Source organism: Barbatula barbatula (genome assembly GCF_947034865.1).
Source record: "Barbatula barbatula genome assembly, chromosome: 3".
NCBI lineage: Eukaryota > Metazoa > Chordata > Actinopteri > Cypriniformes > Nemacheilidae > Barbatula > Barbatula barbatula.
Window position 1 is genome coordinate 13,598,101 of NC_136764.1, and position 15,486 is coordinate 13,613,586.

The following is a 15,486-nucleotide window of genomic DNA, read 5'->3' on the forward strand; positions in this document are numbered from 1 at the left end:
TTTGCTTTTGTTTTGAAGTTTCTCAACAGGACTGTGTCGTTTAAAATACCAGCCAGTATTGTTATTGTATAGACATTGTATTACAAAGCTCATTATATCTGTGAAAACATAGCATGGATTCTCTACAGCACACGCATATAAGCAAAAAGGCTTTGTGATGAGTTACATAGACCCATAAGCGGCATGGATGCATTGGTGAACAATCCAAGAGAGTTTTTTTAGACTGTATCATTGAAACTGTTTACAGGACTTACGTGCTACAGGAACGTTGTGCTTGAATAAGATCACATGCTTCATTGCTATATGGGGATGCAAACCTCAGTTCATCTAAGACTACAGAAAAGAATAACAGTATACGCTTTGCTAGACCATCTTGTTATAAATCAGGAGCATGTGTAGTTGTTTAGGAATCTATAGTTTTATAGGAATCTATAGGAAAATGTATCTGTTTTAAATACTGATAATAAAGCTCTTTGGGTATATTTGCTAATACTCTGTGTTGATTTATTAAGTATTCCAATGACAATATCGGGACAGACCCTCAAATGTAACGACTTACTTTCTCTTGTCATCAGAACTTCAGAGTTAGTGGAGGCGATCTCCATCCAAAAGATGATATACTCCTCAAAGGGAATTCTACATGCATATATTGTGAAACAAATAGGCTACTATTTTACAGTGCATGTGGATTTTTATGACAATTACACTATTAGAAAAGAAAGAAAGCATGAAAATATACAGAGATAAAGCTAGCAAAGCGATTTTTGTGGTCTTGCCTCTGTTCTGAGTCCAGACATACATCTGTAGCAGCATCTGTGATGAAAAGTGTTAAGATTATTGCCTTAATGTGTTAATGTCAGGATTGTTTAACACAAACGTTATTCTTACTCTCCAGCCTGTTGTTCTTGATTTGTGTTGTTGGAGCAGAGGACAGCATGTCAGCTTCTTTAGAAATTATTGAACAGCAATAAAATAAGTGCAAATCAGAGTTCTCATAAGCACAATAAATAGGTTTGTTATTGTGTTATTTGTTATAAAGGTTAGCAAGTTAAAGCGAACTATGTTATATTATTGTTCTTTCCCCAGTATTTGTCTGCTATGTTAATTGGTCATTGGTGGGTTTTACGTGCATACCTAATAATATAAAGATTTAAAAAAGATTGCACCAGTTGTGACATCAATAGACAAATTGTGTTTCTTTATTATAATAGTAAGTTACTGTTAACTGACGATGTGTGTAAGGTAACCATTACTTTTATGTGTAATAGTTTTTCAAACATATAATATAAAATACACTTTTCTAGATAAAGATATAAAAACAGACTTCTTAGATTTAAGGCATAAAGACATCTGGATCGGAGTTTTAGTAAAATAGTTACCTTTCAATGACAGATTCATTTCATTTCACCGTACTTTCTTGCAAGATTAGCCCTTGTTAGTCAATGAACTGCTGAACGTTGCTTGGTAACCTCAACGTGGCAGCCAGTGACGTAATACGCACATAATAAGCCACGCCCTTTTCGCAGTGGAGCGCTTCTTTTCTGAAAAGCGGCTCTCTGATGCTCTGATCAGAAAACGGTGACATAAAACAGGTAATATGCTCACAAGTGCATCAAGATACGTCAAGGAAATGTATACCGTTTTGCTTTCCCTTTTAAAACACAGGTGAATAAAAAGGCAAATATAACAGTAATCATGTAATAACAGTAGGCCCACTTCGCCCGGTTCTTTCATGGATCTGTGAAAGCTGCAGGGCAATAGTTACGAGCTCCGCCAGCGCCACCTACAGTATGACAACACAATCAAACATTGTACTGTACATTTTCAATGCACGTGGGTCAAAGACGTTAAGATGTCCCCATCAAAAGACATTTTCAAAAGTGTCCACAGATAGCACATTAAATGTAAGTAAAATGTCTATTTGATGGTTTCTACTTAGTTTTCGGTGATAATGTTGCATTGGCATTCAGTGTAACACAATATTTATGTACAATTTATTAAAACAACATGCCTTTTCTGTCTTGTACATAATCAAATATATAAAAGAATAAGGGAGTATATTACATGTTATTGTGCTTTAAATTTATAAAAGATTCTTCCTGACTAATGGGCAATATAGGATTTAGGCAAAATTGCAATTAAATTAAACAGACAATTTTTTCCTTAATTTTTTTTGAACAACAAATATATAAAGCAGTATTACACTTATTGTTTTTATGCTTAAACACGTTTTCGTCTTTGACCCACATCCACCTTTGAATGTCAAGCTTTAAATAATAAGATATGTAGGCTACAATAAATTATTAAGGCTACCTGTGGGTCTTGAAATATCTTGTTTTCATCTGTCTCGTAACTGTCGATGTACAAACGAACTGTGGCTCTGAAAGTACCACTGCCACTGAGACGAAATATTATGCGTGAACCTCCTGTGAAAATGATCCGCAGGCCCTAGAACACGCAAATCAAGCTGTTTTAATGCTGCAACTTAAAAATAAACCCTTTATTTTGAAAAGTCATCTGTTTAATGTGGTCAAAAAATAGGCTTCTCAAATAGGCTACAGTATTTGAACTGGGAAATATCACATTTCTATATTTAATAGAAATCAGACTTTGCTTTTGATTTTTTTCTCTGCAAGTTTCAGCTCTTTCCATAGATGTTATATGATTCAGATCATAGAAGGCCACTTCAGAATAGTCCAATGTTTTGCTCTTATCCATTCTTGGGTGATTTTAGCTGTGTTTTGGGTCATTATCGTGTTGGAGGACCGATGACATGTGACTGAAACGGAGCTTCCTTACACTGGACAGTACGTTTCGCTCCAGAATGCCTTGATAGTCTTGAGATTTCATTGTGCCCTGCACAGATTCAGGACACTCTCTGCCAGATGCAGCGAGGCAGCCCCAAAACATAACCGAACGTCCACCATGTTTCACTGTAGGAATAGTGTTCACTTGTTTGAGAGCTTCTTTTTTCTTCTGTGAACATAGAGCTGATGTGACTTACCAAAAAGCTCCAGTTTTGACAGTATATGTTTTTTTAAAGCGGAGTCCTCCTGAGTATTCTTCCATGGGGTCCACTTTTGCCCAGAAAAGGATGGATGGTGCGATCAGAAACTGACGTACCTTCACCTTGGAATGCAGCTTGTATCTGTTTGGCAATTATCCTTGGTCCCTTCCGTGGTCGATTTTCCACTTGCGGCCGTGCCCAGAGAGGTTGGCTACAATTCCATGGACCTTAAACTTCTTTAAATATTTGCTTTAATTAAGTAAACTAATTAGTTTGAAATATCACTATAATCCAATTACATATGATATTTTCTAAGGGGTACCAACAAATGTGTCCAGGCCATTGTAGAATATCTTTGTAGAATAAACAATAATTCATCTCTTTCCACAGCTAATTGCTTTTTCCTATGACATACCAAAGGCTTGCAAGTATACATGAGACAATAGCTTTTAATTTCATCACTCTTCAGGAGGACTGAAGCATTATTTCAATGAGCTGTAAGGGAACAAATTTGAGCATGTCTGTATATATATTATATATACATATAATCTATAAGTATTACCTGGTTTCTTGATATGGTTCCATCCACAGGATCACTGTACTCAAAATTATCTGCTGTCTCCACTTGGTATTTCTTTTCCCCCACAGTAAACATTTGCCCAATGAATGCCTTGTCAGAAATCATCAGCTCAAGATCCAATATCATCTCCACAGCTGCATCCAAATCCACCTCGTCATAGTCGAATCTGTATATGTATAAATACATCATTATCCACAATCCAATGTCAGACAAAAGAAAAATACAGTAGGTTTTGACATTGAGACATACCATTTATCTCACAAAGAAACTGTACCAATGTATCTTGCACCTGGTATAGTAGTTCCTGCCGTAGGTTCTCCAGTGTTCTGTCATGATGTCTTCTACACTTTGCCTCCTTGTGGCTATAATAGAAAGCCATGCCAGCACGGCCCAAAGCCCGTCCTTCTCACGTATATAATCTGAACCTTAGGAAAGGATAGAAGGTTTTATCAGATCTTTGTTGCTGCATGTTCTGAATGAAATGTATGTATGCTGGTTAAAATATGTACCTGTGCCAAAACTTTCCTCCCCACAAAGCGAAACACAACCTGCGTCCATCAGGTTCCCAAAGAACTTCCAACCTGTTGGTGTCTCATATAGTTGGATCTTAGTGGCTTTTGCCACCCTACCCAAATATGAAAATGAATTAAACTAAGTATGCACTGTAAAAAAATCTAAAATAAACACCTAAAATAAACATCACAGTTTTTCCTGTAAAAGTAAATGTTTTTCCAGTTTTTATGTAAATTTGCTGTTGCTTTTACAGTCAATTTGGTGTTACAGTCAATTTGCTGTTGCTATTACATTAAATTTATGTCTTTTGACCGTATTTAAAAAAAAAAATTCATTCACGCTGTGACATATTTCAGAAGTTATATTCACTTGTCAAGAGCTGCACTGGTTGGCATACTCCTAGCGAAGCCTCTAACACCTGTGTGCTGGAAGTAAGGGATGCAGAAGATGTTTGCGGCAATGACAGCGACAGAGTCTGAGGGGTTTACGAAGAAGCCATGCTTCCCAAGGATCATATTACGGTCCTAGAAAAAGATAGAGTGGCTGGGTCAAACAAAACGTTATAAAAACAGTCACCCGAACGTTTGAGCATGAGGCCACAAGTCAGGTAACGTTAAACTTGAAAGATGGTTGCAGAGTCAACACCTACACCATCACCATCAAGAGCAGCGCCAAAGTCATACTGCCCACTCTTCATCGTCTCAACAAGGTCAGCAGCATAGGTCAAGTTGGGGTCTGGATGACGTCCTCCAAAGTCCTCCAGAGGTACACAGTTAATGGCAGAGTTTGCAGGGGAGCCCAACTCATCACACAAGATATTTTTTATGTACGGCCCAACCACTGAAGAAATCAATGGAGATACAAGGACAAGAGATTATAGGACCATCAATGTGACATGAGACCAATTTGGGATTAATGAGATAAAAATAAAATATAGCAATATAAGAGCCAAATTCAATGCAAAATAAGTGACTTAGTTAGAGAGTAAGTAAACTTAGTTATGAGTTAAAGTTGGTATCTGATGCTTAACTTATATTGCAGCCAGAACCTTCCTTTACTTTCAAGGGACTCATCGGTGGTGTGATTTCAACATTTATTCATGGAACTCGTTTCATAGAGTTATGTAAGCTAAACCTATCCCCATCCAAAAGGCATTAGGCCAGCTCATTGCAGCTGCTAGTGTTCTGGATATTATTTTTCGCTGTGTTGAAAAAGTTAAGTACAGTACTTGTTTATATAGGATTGGTCATAGTACAACTGCAATGATCATATCTGTTTTCATATCAGTGAAAACAAAAACATGGTCCTCACCCCCGTGCATGGCATCTAAACGGATCTGTATATGGTTGTCTCCTGAGAGCAGTTCCTTGAGAACAGCAAAGTCAAAAATATTCCTCAGCGAGTTGGCATAGGATTCAACCGGTTCCACAATTTCTACTGCATGATAGAATATTAAACATGTGTAAACAATTAAAAACAATAATGTTTTACTTTAAATTGAGCAGTTTTGCTGTACAGTAAATGGATTTACCTGTAAAAGGTTTGAATTTGTTTTCTAGATCAAAGGATTGTTTGCCAATGGTTGCCAGATCTACTCTGAGTTCAGGACAGATGGCATATTCCTCTATAGATCTGCTCATTTGAAAGATTTTGTTTGTCACAGACTCTGGTGCAGGACCTGTATTAAAGATTTGCAACAGTAACAATTCATTACGATTCAAAACTAATTTAGAATTTTTTTACATAACTCTTTATTTTTGTTTTGTTCAGGACAGTGGAGAGCGGACAGGAAAACAGGGATGAGAGAGGGAGTGTGGGACTGGGACATGACACAGGTCATACATGAACCCAGTTCCCTGTGAGCCAGAGCCACAGCTCCAAATATCTTTTTGTTTTTACGCAATATAGTTCATTGAGATAAACATGTGTTTCTCCTTTTTTTCAAATGTAGAAAATATGTATACTGAATTATTAATGTATTTACTTATTTGCATTGTGATGTTTTAATATTATGAATTTTGGGGCAAAAATAAAACATTTTCAATGAGACGTAACTTCTTATTTATGTATTATTTTGACCTATTTTCTTAACTCTTATAATCAGTAGTACTTTACCTCCATTGGCAGTATTAAACTGGATGCCGAAGTCTCCATCAGGTCCTCCGGGGTTGTGGCAGGCTGTAAGGATAATTCCACCAATAGCTTTGATCTTTCTGATCACACAAGACACAGCTGGTGTTGACATGATGCCATTCTGACCAATTAGAAGACGACCCACCTAAAATGAGTGCAGTAAGACATGCAGTCAATGTAACAGCAACATGAAATAAAATTACATTTGCAACTGGTCATGAATAATACACCTTCATGTTCCTTACATTCATATAAAGCATTATAGTAAAGTTTTATATTTCGAACATGAATCACACGTAAAAGCTAAAACCTTACAATAAAGGATTGTTTACCGATGCACACGCGGTATTTATTATGTTACCATTCCCTGCTGTAATGCGAGCTTGTTTTTATCTCACATAAACTCTGTATGATGTATATGGTTGTTTGTTTATAGTCAATGTAACAAGATTCAATAAGAGGAAGGAAGGAAGGAGACGGGAACCAGCAAACATCTAAAGATCTAAACATCTTTAACTAAGAAAATAAATGTAAACGTAAATAGACAGCCGGCAGCCACCTAACGGGCGACACACACTACCATAACTAAAAGCCAGGCCTGGTCCTCTCTCACTGACGTTCCGGTCGCTCGTCCACTTATGCTCCCGATCTCCTCCGTGATAGGAGAACCTGATGTTCCGAATATGGTAAAAAGGCGTTACATTTCTGTGCAGCATTTGACCAATCACTATGCACTAGTGAACTATCCAATCATAGCACACCTCGCTTTTCAGAGCGATGAGCTTTGTAAAATGTCAGCACGTTTCAGAGAGGCGGAGCAAAGAGGAGATACAAACATGCATGATATTTGGAAAATACAGAGTTTTTATACCTTAAATCGTGTATACACATTGTATTACATCTAAAGCAAACAATAATATTCGTTTTAGCCGCGTCAAATGACCCCTTTAAAATAAAGTAGGGTGGTGATCATTTTACCAGCATGTGTCATCAGATCAACTTTAGTATCTTAACTCAGTTGTCAAACAAATGCTTTTTCCCCCTGTGCCAGATCGAATTATTAGACACTATTAAAAACACTATACACTATACTATATGTGCACTATACAGTACAATGTGTCAAAAATGTATCTTATCAAATGTTGAAAAAAGTCAGTTACAAAACAGGGGTACAAAGTACTGACATAATAATTAAGATTTATTAATGAATTTATGAATGAATTAGGAATCATCTTTTCCTATTTTGTTCAACTACTACAAAATTCATCCAAAAACTGTCTGTAACTGGAAACAGTGACAGGATCTTGTTTATAAAAAGAGGTCTGTAAAATCAGAAAACATTAGAATCAAAACTGACCCCATTTGCAGCAGCCATCTGCACTATCACCTGAATGGCAGTCGAATTGAAGTAGCGGCCATCTCCTCCCACCACCATAGTGGAGCCCTGCCTGTCCCGCAGGTCGATGGAAGAGAAGATACATTGAATGAAGTTGTGCAGATAGTTCTTATTAGACCAGAAAACAAGCACCTTCTTCCTTAATCCGCTGGTTCCAGGCCTCTGGTCATGGTACGGAGCAGTAGGCAAAGTCAGCACTTGCAAGGGACTATCGTTCATTGCTCCACAGATGTGAGGAAACGAGGAAGAACCAGAGAGAATCTGTTATTGGGTGGTCTCCTCTCAGCTAAGAGAGAGAGAGAACCGAGTCTTGGATTGAAGCCGTAAGTGGGATAAAAATAAACATGGCAGGGGCAGATGGTAACTGAAGACATTTTCTCACACATGTGCATGGGCATCACTGTCAGAAACGCTTGCCCCCAGAGGCCTGTTGAGGTAGATGCATAAGATGACCAGTGAGAGCCAACTTATGTGCCCTTTCTGTCAAGCCATCTACTTAGAGGCTAAATAAAGCTGATGTTGAGTGAATAAGTAGAGGATGAATGGGCTGTACACACTTCATAAGTTTGCTTTATAATTGCTCTTTCCCCAATGGTCATTTAATTTCTCAGAGGCTAAACACGCTATATTTGATACCGTTGGGCCACTTGTGGATTGTTGGGCTTTTGATATTTCAAATCCTTAGAAAGAAAATTTCTTGATTTAGGTTTTGATCACAACAGGTGCCGCATCTGGCTCCGGAAAGAAATCACAAGAATACAAGTGCCAACAACATTTGATATGGTGCTGATGTGGTCGTGCAATGATATTTACTAGCAAAGCCAATTAGATGTCATAATGGACTAATAGATTTGAATTAAATACCATATAGAATTAAATACCAAAAATCTAAAGATTGTAACTATATGCAATGCTCGCCAGAGGGCAGTGTTGCCGTAACTATTCACATGTTTTAATTCCTTGTTTTCTTTTTCTGTATGGAATTAACTTATAATTCCTGTTTTACAGGAATTTGTCTTATTAAACATTAAAAAAGGGAAATAAAATACTGTACAACTTGTCCACTATTCTAAGTCATTTTAAATACATGGGTGAAACCTTTTCTAAAAATAAAGTTAAATAGGAGGTTTCCTCATCATTGAAAAGGAGAAACTGAATCATGTGCGGTTCAGTTTGTCTAAGCATCATAGTGTAAATATAGTATCTTTACTTTACTTCTTCAAGGTATGAAAATAAAACATTGCACAAAAACATTTTTTATAATGTAAGTTAATATAAAAAATAGACTCATTAAGAATCGAGATGGAGCTGTTTGTTGATGGAAGTGTGTATTGGACATCTGATCATTTTAGCAGCACCCTACAGTGTTTCTGCACATAGTGATTTTAAGGGGTTTGTGGGTTTGTGACATGACTAATGGAGATTTTTGAGGACTTGAAGCTTGTGGTTCTCTTGCCAGGTTTCCAGTGGGTTGCCTTTTTACGAGGTCTGCTCTGAATACTCTTGCCGTTCAGGTTAATGTCACCACAAATGCTAAACCACCAACCACCTAGAAAACAGCAGATATATATATTTTGTAGTGGATTGGTGTTGGAATAGACATGCATTTTACCAGCAAAAGTAAAAGTAATTTGTCCAAATAATTAAAAAAAAAAACTTAGAAGCTTAATACCTGTGTAGTGTTGAGCACAGTTAGGATCAAGGTTTCCATCATTATGGTCTTTTGTGGAGAACCTCAAGCCAATGTGTTCGTCGACAGCATAGCACGGCTCACCCGACTGCAGCTTTAGGTAGATGGTGAAGTTGGAGGCAGCGTCCTCCAGGATGAACTGATAAACCATGAAATGCTTCTCTTTCTTCCAATCCTCCATCTGGATATACAGGAGAGAGTTTCCCTGATGGGCAATAGCATAGATCTTCTTTAGCCCCAGCCAGAACTCGCCTATCAAACACAGACATGTGAAATATTTAATAATTTTTAATGGAATAAAAATATTCCAATACAAATTTTAATGAAACATATGGAAAGGAATATCCCCACGGAAGCAGAATGGCTCTATAACTATATATTAGGTCATTTTTCAGGAAACAATGCCATTTTGGCCCCATATCACAGCTGTGATTTCTTGTTTGTTGCACTGCAACAGCATCAAGAGCTAAACATTATTATCCGAATGTTGTAGTTGTACATTTTCTTATTCTGGTAATGGAAGGATGACACTTAATGATTTTATTTTTATGACAATATGTGGCAACAACTTTACAAAAACATGGCATAAGAATGAGATTCTGCATGTCCCGTTCAACTATTTATTGCAATATATTATCTAGAATTACAACCAAATTGATCTAAAAAAAGAATTCGCTAAATACTGTCTTTTTCACTTTCTGATTTTGTTTCCTATTACAGTATGCTGTAATGTCTTGGTCTTTCTGACAGCATATGTGAAAAGGACATCATGCAAATCTTTTTGACTACATGGTTTACAAGGTGCACAGAGTTTCAGTATCCAAAATTCACACTGTAATTCATAAATAATGATTAATAACTATGTTTACCGTGCTGGCTTTTCGCCATATATATTATAATCATAAACTGTATGAAAAATACCACTGATGTCTCCAAATCCATTCTCATACTTCTCCCAGGACTGGTCAAAGTTCACAGAGCCGTCATGTCTGTTTTGGATGACAGTAAACACTCCCTCTGTATGGGACAGAGGTACATATATGAGTGCACTAGAACATTATTATCATGTCCAAGAATAAAATCCATAGCAGAATTAAGATGTTCTATATTCTTACTCTCAGTGAATTCACAATTCACTAGAAAAGCTTCTGACTGGTGTGGCCTAATGGCATACAGGCCGCTAGACTTGTGTCCTCTGCTGAAAACCTCACCACAATCCCTTGGAAGATCTACAACAAATTCACATACGGATCTATTTGAACAGACATACAGTGATATATTAAAAGACAAACTGTTGGTGGACTTCATACCACTTGAGAAACTTCCGTCAGATGTGTAGTATGGTAGGTATCCAGAGAAGCTGTTGGCTTGAAGAGTCGTGTCAAAATTTTCAGCAGTTTCCTGGATCCATGCAGAGCCGAGCTAGACAATTAAACAATTAGATTTTGACATTTTCTGTAATGTACAGTATGAGCAATGCTTGTCCAAACTAAATTGCTACAATGTTAAGGTTTTCTGGCTACTCTATGGGGCTTTGATGAATGGTTGCTAGGATGTTCTGTCTAGTTTCCAGGGCAATTCAGATGGTTGGTAGAGCATTTTTATGTGGCTGGTACAATTACTAAGCATTTTCTAGTGTGTTTTAAGTGTTTGTATAGTTTTATAGATTAACATTGCCATCAAAGTTCTGTTAGGACTCTGTCCTTCCTGTCTCGAGCTTTCAAGCTCCCTGGGCAGAGTCATGACATTGCCACGTTTTTCGGGTTTCTGTTGTGTTATGTGTGGAGACATGTGGCTTTATGTTGTTACTTGATGCCACGTGTCTTCCTGTTATGTCTCTCAGCTCCACCCTCGTATCTCCTGTAATTTCATGAGGGTTTCATTCCCATCGTCTGTTCTGTGTTTCACCTTCGTTAGGATTTTATTCCCATCACCTGGTTAGTTGTTTCACTCGTTATGGTTTCATTCCAATCACCTGTCACCACTCTCCCCATGTAATCACTCCTCGTTAGTGTCTCCCTTTATATAGTCTCAGTTTCTCTCTGTTCAGTGTTGGTGCATTATCTTTTGTCTAATGTCAGTGTTTGTGATCACGTCATTTGATTACCTGTTGTTCCTGTTTACAGTTTGTGAACTTATTATTTTCACTTTTATAGTGGTTGTTTTTCTAGTGTTTTCTTTGTGCTTGTTTTTCCCCATTGTGGGTCTTTTATTTAATAAACGTTTTACATTTACCCCTCGTCTGCCTGCATCTGGGTTCTGTCCAAACCATTTTGTGACAATTTCTTGTACCTTAGTTTCCAAGCCCTTGATCTTGGTCCTATGGTTGTTGAGCTGCTCACTTTGTTCATTAACAGTCTTCAGAAGATCAGTGATGCTTCTTTCCTGGGTCTGGATTACCTCCTAATAGACAACATCAAACATCTCAACATCTTTCTTAGGCAACTTGAGCACGTGATGGTACCTGGAATTTGCATCTTGCATCAAACATATCAACTGTTTGTGCATTCAAACAAGTTTATAAAAATTATTTGCTAAACTTTACTGATTCTTCATACCTTGAGTGTGGAGATCTCTGCATGCTGGTCAGAAGAGAGCAAACTCTGGGACAGACTGCTTAACCTCTCCTCCAATCCGCCCACCTGCGTCCTCAGGTGGTTTCTCTCATTGATGATGTCATCAACTTTGGAGTTGATCTCCAACGACAGGCTCTTCATTTCCTCGTTGTTTACCTTCAGGATCACCGTGGTCTTTTTCAGCTCCTCCTCCTCCTCCTTGATCTCGCTAGTCAGCACAGAAAGCTGGTAAAAGGACTTGTCAAAGATGATGAGCTTTTGGAAAATATCATTCATCTTATTCTTCGTATTTTGCGCAAAGTCCCTCAGGCTACTGCCCAGCTGTAGCAGGCCATTTGCCAGAAGCCGGACTTCATCCAGAGCTGCAAAGCGCGACCGCGTTTCTATCTGAAGTTCAGGTAGGATGGCTTCAGTGGGCATGGACTGAGACGCAGCCAGAAAAGCTAACAGCAAAACCAACTTCATGGTTGTTGGTGGGACTACTGTGATCCCTGCCGTCCTTTGTGTATAAGAAAGGCTGTAGAGATTTTTTTGACTTTTTTAAACTCCTCCTATTGAGCAGTTGATCATTAAGCAGGCTCATGGTGATGTGAAATGCACCTTTACAAATCCAAGCGCTGTCTCAGATATGCAAATAAAAGGCTGGAAGGCACAAACACCACAAAGTTTGAATCGTAGCCTACAGAAGATGATATGGTCATTTTAATTTAGGGGTCTTGAAATAAAAAAAGTATATTTGATCGTGTGTGTGTCTTTGTGTGTTAGTATTTATTAAATAGAATGACCTGAGGTGACTGTTTTAATTTGAAAATGTAAAACAATACAGTACAATATCTCCACAATGTTATACCACATGCATGTTCATGAGCAGGCTATCCAAATAGTTTTACTTTGCTGGTTTAAATTTGACTACGACTTCTCGCCACAGATCTACAGTAAACAGTTCCAGAATGTTCTAAAAACCACCAGAGTTTAAAAAAATTCAAAATGTGAACTGAACTCTCTAGAATGCCAGGCTGTCGGCAAGACGTATTCTGCATAGTTGTTAATGTGTTGCTCTGCGGTTGCTAGCACATGTCATAACACACGTGCATGTCCATAATACTTAAGGTTAAGCCTTCTAATACTTTCCTACCACTATTAATAACCTCATGTGTTCAAAAGTGTTTTAATGGTATTGTAACAAAAAGGGTTCCACTAAATGATGCAACACTTTGTGTATTCAAGCGGCACCTTGCCCTTTCAGATTACGGTTATGACAAAGCAACCCCCCATGTTTCAACAACATTACGTATATGGCCCAAACTTTTGGTAGACCACCGCAAAGAATCAATAACCGTTCAGTAGTTTTAATTTCATTCAATACAATTAATATACAATGAAATATCAATATAAATTAAATATAAAATAAATTGTTATATTATAACCAATAACATCTATAAATGTGTTTAGTGGACTTTGTCTCAGGGCCCAGGACAACGTTTCCGGATGTCCCCCTGATCGCGGCCCTGCTTTTAGTGTGTGTGGAGCCTCTTTAGGCAACAGCTGCTAATATCATCATCTCAAACATAATAGCTCTTCAGTTTCCAAGTTACATACTAATTATACCATGTGGAAGTGAGATTATTTCCTATTTTTCTGAAAATAAAAAAATACACAGCAGGCTTCTTCTGTATTGCTCTGTATTTCGCCATATGCACAGATTAATTTAGAAAACACATTTTAACTTTCATCAATCAGTGATTTTGAACTTGCACGAAAATCCAGTGAAGGAGCCAAACAAAACACATGTTAGAATGAGATGCATGTTTGTTCATGACTTCCGACAAATAAAAAACACCAGATAACCTTGAGCCGCTTCCAGGTAAACATTAACTTGTGTAGGATGACACAGATATGAACCTGAACTCATCTCCAAATTTCTGTTCTGTTTATGTTTGGCTAAATGTACATAATCTGAAACGTACACAGTGTTGGGAAGCAAATTGGTTTAATAATTTAAAGTAGTTGGGATACAGTCATGCTAATCTGAAAAGTTAGCTACAATAAAGCTACTTACAACAATAAAGTATTTCTTTTAAGTTTTACCAGAGGAAGGAACTGAACTATTTTAATAATAGAAATACAATAAAATATATGGTCCATTCCTGAAGAAAAACTTGTCCATTCCTGAAAAAAAAACCTTTTAGCAAAAGGAAAGTTGCTTTATGGTCATTTAATTTTTGACATTAAAGGAATAAACTTATGTCCCCATCAATCATGTAAGGTCAGCTCTTTTTGTTTAGTGGGTGTCACAGAGTATTTTATGTGGTATTTAAAGGTCTCACGGTGCATGTTAGTCACGGAGTTGGACATTGATCCTTTGCTTTCTTTATTTAGCTTCACCAAGTAAAGTGGATTTAAACATAAAATATTGACTATAGATTTCTGTTGCTACTAACACAGTAAACACAAAAAACAAATGTAAGTTCATTTTTATATTCAAAATGTATATTTATAAGTATTTTTTGTATTTCACTTTTTAACCTTACTGCCATGATGTTCACTGTTCCTAGATTTTTCCAGATTGTAGCTCTGGTTTCTCTTTCAATGTTGGTCTTAGTAACAGTTTTCAATAAGGTTGTATTTGTTAACATTACTAAACACTTTGGCTAACATGAACTAACAAAACTGTTTTTGTTAGTTCAATCTACATTAAAGGACCAGTGTGTAAAATTAAGGAGGATACATTTACAGAAATGCTAATAAAATATTCGGAAGTCTTTACAGGTGTATAAAGAACTTACATAATGAAGCGTTATGTTTTTATTACCCAAAAATGAGCAAATTCTATCCACATACACCACCCCTACATGAAATTCGCTATGTTGTTTCTACAGTAGCCCTAAGAGGACAAACTGATCTACAGAGCCCGTTTCGTAAATACACTGTCTCTTTTGGCAAAGAAGCGAAAACGTAACGATAACTACTCTGTCCTTGTGTCAGCCATCATAGTGATTCGAAAGGGAGGGGTGGAGTGAGTCGTTGGTTGTACTTCACAACCTCACTGCTAGATGCCGCTAAATTTCCCTGACTGGTCCTTTAACTAATGCAGACAACATTACACTGTTTGATGTTAAAATTGTATAAGGAAATTCTGACATTTACATAAACTAAGATTAATAAATGCAGTAGAATAGATGTTCATTGTTAGTTCATGTAAAGCACCAACTATACAAATACAATCTTACTGTATAATTTTATTTATTTATTTATACTTAAGTACAACCAATAGTAACAGTGAGGCTTGCCTATACAATTTTGTTTAAAACATACATTTTTCTGTTTAAAAAGACTGGAAGAGACGTTTGATGACTGCAGTGCAATACAGGCAAAGAAGATACAGTGCCCTCCACTATTATTGGCACCCTTGGTAAATGTGAGCAAAGAAGGCTGTTAAAATAATTCTGCATTGTTTCTCGTTTTGATCTTTTATTAAATAAATCTACAAAATTCCAACATTTCATTCAAGTAAAACAATTTGAAGTGGGGGGAATATCGCAAAGTGAATCTTTTTTTTCTCTAATACACCCTGGCCACAATTATTGGCAC

The 15,486-nt window shown here is 37.1% G+C and overlaps 2 protein-coding genes across 2 annotated transcripts; both read right to left on the reverse strand.

Moving 5' to 3' along the window:
- Positions 1 to 1,173: 1,173 nt before the first annotated feature.
- On the reverse strand, positions 1,174 to 7,848 carry LOC306892047 (phosphoglucomutase-1-like; the record flags this gene model as incomplete). The annotated part of the gene is made up of 11 exons (XM_079452776.1): positions 1,174 to 1,783; positions 2,314 to 2,448; positions 3,570 to 3,753; positions 3,877 to 4,012; positions 4,097 to 4,212; positions 4,470 to 4,624; positions 4,750 to 4,940; positions 5,412 to 5,537; positions 5,632 to 5,778; positions 6,216 to 6,378; positions 7,591 to 7,848. The coding sequence occupies 11 exons, from the start codon at positions 7,846 to 7,848 to the stop codon at positions 1,694 to 1,696; spliced, it is 1,701 nt and encodes a 566-aa protein (XP_079308902.1). The 3' UTR covers positions 1,174 to 1,693.
- LOC306892048 (angiopoietin-related protein 3-like) lies at positions 7,083 to 12,493 on the reverse strand. Its single transcript, XM_079452777.1, has 7 exons — positions 11,878 to 12,493; positions 11,612 to 11,722; positions 10,630 to 10,741; positions 10,435 to 10,548; positions 10,241 to 10,336; positions 9,302 to 9,571; positions 7,083 to 9,178 (listed from the first exon to the last, which is right to left on the reverse strand). Exons 1-7 carry the CDS (start codon positions 12,358 to 12,360, stop codon positions 9,015 to 9,017), a joined length of 1,350 nt encoding a protein of 449 aa, XP_079308903.1. The 5' UTR covers positions 12,361 to 12,493; the 3' UTR covers positions 7,083 to 9,014.
- Between the last annotated feature and the right edge of the window lie 2,993 nt (positions 12,494 to 15,486).